We start from the raw sequence: 7,420 nt of genomic DNA, 5'->3' as shown, positions 1-7,420 counted from the left end.
TCTCTCTAGGTATCTATCCATCTATCTACTTTCCTCCACTGAGAAGTAACTTCCGTGAGGACAGGTACTAGACTTTATACACTTCTTTGTATCCACATAATGCAGAACCCATTGTGTCTTCTCCCACCATGGGAAAACTTTCAGATGAAGTGGAGGAGAGGAGCACAGGGAAACTGGATTTCTCATGTCCTGCTTATTTCTCCACACTGTGCTTTCATCATTTGCACTGAATTTCAAGAATCTAGGACACTATGCCAACTGTTTTTGCCTTTCTTTGTATCCCTAGCACAGGGGTGGGGAACCTGCAGCCTCAAGGCCACATGTGGCCTCTAGGTCCTTGAGTGTAGCCCTTTGACTGAATCCAGACTTCACAGAATAAATTCCCTTAATAAAAGGATTTGTTCTTTAAAACTTGGACTCAGTCAAAAGGCTGTACCCAAGGACCTAGAAGGACACATGTGGATGCAGGTTCCCCATCCTTGCTCCAGAACTCAGCAGTGCCAGGCACATGATAAGAGCTTGGTAAACATTGGTTGACTGACTGTAAAATTTTGAAGGCAGAGAGAAGGGCCTTGGGCATGATGTGCACCATGAACATGCTCTAAGGCAGAGCTATAACTAAATGTATTGAGTCTTTTAGTGTGGTGGAGGGTGGCGGAGAGAGCCCTGGTCAGAAAAGCTGAATTCAAGCTGCTTCTCTGTGCCTCAGTTTCCTCATCTGCCAAATGGTAAAGATAATACTCGTATTATACCTCAGGACTGTTGTGAGGCATGAACAATAAGCATTAAAAACCAAATGAAAGCACTTTGAGACCCTGGAAAGGGCTCTAGAGAATGTGTAGTGACCACTCCCTCTTCCTGTACCACCCCACCCGCCCACCATGCCTATTTGAGGAAGAAAGACACAAGAGCTTTTACCCTGATGCATTTATTACAAAATAATTATTGCAACTGGAAACTGTGACCAAGGATGAGGACAGATGGGAAATAGGACAGGCTGTGCCCCCGGGGCCAAACAACCTGCCAGGAGGTTCCCTGTCCCAGGCAACAGGGGTGCTGGTCTTTTATGTCTTTTGCCCTCTGGTGGTCATTTGTGGGAGTGCACGGTGGTGGAGGAAGCTGGTCCCCGCTTGAGTAGGGAGGTGGGGGTGGGGCCGGGCTTCAACAAGGGTCCCAGGCCAGGCTCAGGGTCTCCTTACACAACCTCATCAGTCACTGGGACGGGGTTCACCTGGGGCCCCCCAGAGGGCCCTGCGGCTTCTTCCTCAGGCTGCTTCTTCCGGACCTCGGCGGGGGGCCGGGGTGGGGGATTACTGGGAGGCTGCTTGATGGTGGCCCCAACCTGAAGTCGTTCCTTGGGCTTCTGCTCAATGGGCATCCACTCTTCTCCCCGGATTGCAGCCTACAGAAGGGGAACCAGGGATGGGTGTGCTGGTCTGGAGCGGGGGCTGCCCATCAGCTGGGCTCTGCCCCAGGAGCAGAGGAGCTGCCAATCAGGAGCAGCAGCATCATCTCCCCCACCCCCATTCCATTAGCTCCCAACCTCTACTCCAGGGTTATTTTTGTTCCCTCCCCCAATACAGCTGGAGGCTCCCCTACCCCCAGCTACTAACTCCTTTCACTCACTGTACATAGCTTTATGCATCTAGTTATTTGGTATTTTGTCTTCTCTATTAGAACGTGAGCTATCTGAGAACAGGGACCATATTTTTGCCCTTCTTTGTATCCCCAGTACATAACACAGGGTTTGGCATACAGCAAGTGTTTAATAAGTGCTTATCGACTGACAGACTGAATGACTTTTGGGACACAGTGTGGAGCAGGAGAAAACAGGACCCGGACTCTAGACCTGCCTCTGTGACCCTGGGCAAGTCCCTTCCCCTATCTGGGCCACTGTTTTCTCATTTGTAAAATGAAGAGTTGGACCATTTACATGTTGTCTTTCCCTATTTGACTGCGAGCTTCTTGAAGGCAGGTACTGGTTTTGCCTTTTGCCATGCACTTAGTACCGTGCCTGGTACACAGTAGGTGCTTAATAAATGCCGATTGAAATATTATAAAGTTAACCAGCTTTGAAAGACTTAGGAACTCTGATCAACACAATGAATTAATGGACTCATAGTACAGATTGAAGCATGTTTCTTCCTTCCTCCTTTCCTTCCCTCCTTCCTTCTTTCCTTCCTTCCTTCCTTCCCTCCTTCCTTCCTTCATTCTCTCCTTCCTTCCTTCCTTTCCTCCTTCCTTCCTTGCCTCCCTCCTTCCTTCCTTTCCTCCTTCCTTCCTTCCCTCCTTCCTTCCTCCCCTCCTTCCTTCCCTCCTTCTCTCCTTCCTTTCCTCCTTCCTTCCTTCCCTCCTTCCTTCCCTCCTTCCTTCCTTTCCTTCTTGATACGGTTAATGAGGGAATTTGTCTTCATGACTTTATATTCGTAACAGACTCTGTTTTTCTTGCCTTCTTGATGGGCAGGAGAGCGACCAGGGAAAGGGTGAGAATTTGGAACTGAAAATAAATGAATTTTTTTTTAAATGCTTGTTTGACTATATGACTGTGGGATAGCCCCAGGAGCACAGGGTGGGGGTGGGATAGCATTGACTGTCAGACTCCTGTTCTCTTGAGACAGGACACAGGCCATGAGCCCCTTGGGTTATTTCATGACATAGGCCTAGTCACTTAACCTATCCAAGCCTCAGTTTGCTCCTCTGTAAAATTGGTATAATAGTAATTAAACTTCCCTGCTTTGTGGGGTGGTTGTGACAAAAGTGGTTTGTAAACCTTAAAGTGTTATAGAAACTGGAATTGTTATTATGGTTATTACCCAGCTGGCTCACCAGCAGAAGGCCATAGGCTTTGAGTTGCCTGCACCCTGACTTTATACTGAACCAGTTACAAAACCAGCCTCAGTGATCAGAGGCACCATTCCCAGCTGTCTGGTTGAGGTGAAGGGTGCTGTCCATGGTTCTACAGAGGAGAGGGGCATTAACTGGCCCACCCAGGAATCAAGCTGACCATCGTGGCTTCAGTAGCCAGGCTGTGTCAGGAGCCAGGTAGAACACACCAGAGACAGAAGACCCTGCTTGTGAAGGAAACGTACTGCCTTGGGGCCAACATGAAGAATAAGGTGCCCCAGATGGAAGGGTGCTGCCTCCTGAACACCTCTCTGCCCTTTGGGGCCCTTCCTTCTGCTGCTGAGATCCTCCTAGATGCTTGGTTTTGAGGACAGCCCCAGAGCAGCCACCTTCCTTCCTTTCAAGGCTTGGCTTCTGCCTGGAATTTGCTGCCTTGTAGGTACTTCTTCCCACCCCTTCTCTGTTCCTTTTATATGTTGTCTTCTCCCACTGGAATGTAGGTTCCTTGAGGGCAGGAAATGTCTTTCTTTTTGCTTGTATCTGTATTCCCAGCACTTAACACAGTGCTTGGCACACAGTAAGCCCTTAATAAATGCTTGTTGACTGCCCTGACTTTACACCTGCCCTTGGAGCTCACAGGAGTCCTTATAGGATTTAAAGCTATCAAGGTCATCTCACTTTACAAATGAGAAAAACTGAGCCCCAAAGACTAGATGGTATTAAATGTTGTCACTGGGATATACCTTTCCCTGGAGAATATCAGACCTTTAGGGGAAAGGTAGTGTGGCATAGTGGTTAGAAGAGCTGGCCTTTGAGTCAGAAAGACCTGGGTTCCAGTCCTGTTTCTGACACATTCAGCCTGTGGGACACAGCAGGCCCAGTCTCAGTTTCCTCCCCTGGAAAGTGGGAGGAAGAAATCTTTCATCTCTGAGGTAGGTCCCTTCCAAGCCCCAAATCCTATGCCTCTAAGATGAGGACGTAAGAAGGGATTCAGGGCAGGGAGAAGGCTGCATTTATCTGTACAAGATCTGACTCACCAGGAGATAGATCCCGCTTGCAATCGCCAGACAGGCCGTGCCCAGGATGGTGGCTAATAGTACCCCTGCAGGGACCGCCAAGCTGTGGAGGGAGAAAAGAAAGGAATCACCAATGCAGAGACATCTTCAGGGATGGGAAGATTAGATGGGTGAGGCTGAAGAGCCTGGGGTAAGAAGGGAAGGATGCTATGGGGAATTTGTTGGCTTTCTGAGACCTCGGTCCCTTCACTCATGAGGCTGCTTCATAGAATCTCGGAGTGGGAAAAATGCACAGAGATCATTTAGGCTGACCAGTGCCTACAGATGGAACCTCTCTTTCACCTCCCTGATTAGTGGTCATACCGCTTTCATTGTGAGACCCCCAGAGAGGAGAAATTCACTACTTCCCAGGTTAGGTGACACAGCGGACAAAGAGTGGAACCCGGAGTCAGGAAGACCTGGGTTAAAACCTGGCCTTGGTGACTGACTGTAGACAAATCACACAACTGCTATCTGCCTCAGTTTACTCACCTGTAAAATGGGGGTAATAACAGCATCTACGTCCTAGAATTATTGTGAGGATAAACTGAAAGATTTGTAAAGCAATTTACAAATCTTAAAGTGCTATATAAATTGTCATTATTATGCCATCTTCAGTCAACTCTAGTTGTTAGAAAGTTGTTTTCTTTACATTGAGCCAATATATCCTTTTTGGACCTTCTCAGACCAAGCAGAAAAAGTCTCATGTCTCTTTTACAGGAAGACCCTTCAAATACTTGGAGTTATCACATCTTATCTTCTCCAGTCTAAACATCTCCACCTGTGTGACCTTGGATCTAGCCCAGGCCTCAGTTTCCTCATCTGTTAAAATGAAGGAGTCAGACTACATGGTCTCCTTCCAGTTCCAGAGCCATGATCTTTCATCTAGACCTCAGAAAGCAGAGTCTTCAGGCCCCTCACTATAGACTGACCTTTTTAGGAGCCGTCCACCTTGTCAATGTTCTTCCTAAAAGGTGGTCCACAGAACTGACCATGGTCCTCATCACGTAGAGGTTGGTTGACTCTCCCCCTACCCTTCTCATCATCACTTAGGGTTTCCCAAGGCTGAAGGCTGGATTGATCTTAAGAATTACATTTCCCCCAAAGAAAACACAGCAACAGTTAAGGAGCTCAAACCCATCCAGAGGACAAGATGAAGGGACAAGGAAGAAGAGACACAGGCATGTGTCACAAAGCAAAGAGTCGGGAACAGGTGAGCCTTGGTCTCCCTGCAGGGTCAGTACCCCAGCCCTTAAGCTGGCCACCGAACCATTGTTTATTTGGGGAATCTCAGCATCTAAAATCATGCAAGGAAGATGTCCTAGGACGAAAGGGGAAAGAATCCAGGAGTCCTGAGCTCAAGGTTGCCTCCCCCATTACTGTCCTCACTCTTCCAGAGTCGGCCAACTTAGATTCTAACTCTCCCTGAGAAATCTGCCCTCCCCTCCAGCCTCAGGAAGGTAGGTGCTACTCACCAGAGGTGCAGGATGGCTCGGACATAGTAGTTCCTAGTCAGGGGCCCGAATGCCTTTACCACGGTTGTCAGGTACTTCTGACCCCTGGACAAGAGAAGAAAAAAAAATGCATGTGGGAGAAAAGCCCCCATGTCCAACTACTGTCACACACATGGGATGCCCCTTTATTGATGGCCCCCAATGCCCTTCTTATGACGAATTTATCAGTCAAGGGAAGCTTCCAAAGAGTACAGCATGGAATGCCCACCTTGTGAGCAAACACTGGATCTGAAGAAATGGCCAGTGGGCATTGACCATCACCACCCAAGTCCTGTGCTTGGAAAATGGAGTCAGACTCTCAATATATCATTACTGAGTGCTATGTACCTAGACCTGTGCAAAATACAAGCCAATGACAGTCTTTCCCTCCTGGAGCTTATCATTAATTCTGGGAACCTGGGGCTTTAGCTCAGAGAAGGAAAAGATGAATAGAGATTGAAGGTAGTCAGGGAAATAACTAAAAGGATTTCAGCTAGATCTTCAAGGTTGAGAGGAGTTTGTGTGGATAGAGGTGGGGGTGGTGGTGAAGTTTGGGATGATGAAGAGATGAGACTAAGGTTGCTGTATGCATCAGTAGGGCACCTGATTTTTCCAGTAATTGGGATGGGTTTGCACTGAGGCATTCTCACTTCACCATTTACTCAACAATGTACTTCCTGATCACCTGCTTCATGCCCAGGACTTTGGGGAATCAAAGATGGATTAAGTCAAGGTCCCCTAGCCTTCATAGAGCTTTTGCTCCAGTTGGGAGAACAAGATTGATACACAGGAAACAGAGAGCAATAAACAACATTAAGTACTACTAATTGTCCTGATCAGTACATATGTTTTGAATCAATTACAGACCATAAGTGCATTTGGAGTTTAGAGAAGGGATTCATCCCCTGTGGGCTAAGAGGGTTCACAGAAGGATTCATGAAGGAGTTGGGTTTTCTCATTCACCCACTATCCATTATGATCAGCTACAGGAATTCGTCAAATGCCTCATGCTGCTCTCCTCTGCCTTCAACTCTCTTCCTCCTTACCTCTTCCCCTCCCCACTTCCCCCACTCCCATCCACACAAACTCCGTCTATCCTTCAAGACCCAGTTAAAGTTCTGTTATTTCTTGGACCACCTTCAATCTCCCCCCATCTCCCCTTTCTTTTAATTCCTAAAGCCTTAGTCTCCTTGAGATTATAAATTCCATGAGGACAAAGGTATTATTCTCTTGTATTTAGCACAGTGCTAGGCACTTAGGGCCTAAACAACCAATGAAGACTTGTTAAGTGGCTCCCATTCTCCAAGCATAGGCATGCCAGAGGAGGAACTGTTGGCCAAATCTTTAGATCTAATGTTTGCTGACAAGGAGTTGGGAAAGTCCTCAGCCCTTCCTGTATCAGATAACTGGGCAAAAGTGGCCCTGAAAAACCCTAAAGATCTCACACATGGGGCAGCTAGTGGCACAGTGGATAGAGCACCAGCCCTGGATTCAGGAGGTCCTGAGTTCAAATCCAGCCTCAGACACTTGACACTTACTAGATGTGTGACCCTGGGCAAGTCACTTAACCCCATTGCCTAGCCCAAAAAAGAAAAAAAAAATATATATATATATATATATATATATATCTCACATAGGACAAAGAGGGGCACTTACCATCGCTCCATGGTGGAACCCTTTTTCCTCTTGCCCCGGGGGTATTCCAGCAGGCAGATAAATACCCCAGCTACACTGAGGGATCCAAGTTAAGGAAAAAGTCTTCATCTCTGTGAAACCAGGGGGTTGAACTGAAGTCTCGGCAGTCCTTCCAGGCCTAAATCAATGATGCTCCCATCCTATGATCCTCACCCAGACCAGCCTACAGCCCCACCCACCAATGGCTCAGGCCGTTCATGGAAAGGAATCTATCTAAGGTCATAGACCCTGAAGGAGGAGCCCAGAAAGGCTAAGAGCAGGTGGAGCCTGTAACAGCAGCATCTAGCCAGGGGAGGGGATCCGGTAACCTCAAGGCCACATGGAGCCCTCCAG

General features: G+C 47.7%; 1 protein-coding gene across 1 annotated transcript in view; it reads right to left on the bottom strand.

The window, feature by feature from the left end:
• Positions 1-912: 912 nt before the first annotated feature.
• Positions 913-7,420, bottom strand: part of LOC114032380 (cytochrome b-245 light chain) — a 15,356-nt gene continuing 8,848 nt past the window's right edge. Inside the window, exons 3-6 of the mRNA XM_027847648.1 lie at positions 7,049-7,123; positions 5,375-5,458; positions 3,882-3,963; positions 913-1,402 (exon numbers count right to left, since the gene is read on the bottom strand). Coding sequence (XP_027703449.1) covers positions 1,196-1,402; positions 3,882-3,963; positions 5,375-5,458; positions 7,049-7,123 — 448 coding nt within the window. The 3' untranslated portion in view covers positions 913-1,195. The remainder of the gene's footprint in view (positions 1,403-3,881; positions 3,964-5,374; positions 5,459-7,048; positions 7,124-7,420) is intronic.

This window comes from Vombatus ursinus, unplaced genomic scaffold, assembly GCF_900497805.2.
Source record: "Vombatus ursinus unplaced genomic scaffold, bare-nosed wombat genome assembly UNPS02005286.1, whole genome shotgun sequence".
Lineage (NCBI taxonomy): Eukaryota > Metazoa > Chordata > Mammalia > Diprotodontia > Vombatidae > Vombatus > Vombatus ursinus.
Note: the sequence above shows the minus strand (reverse complement) of the source record. Positions and strands in the feature narration are given on the sequence as shown.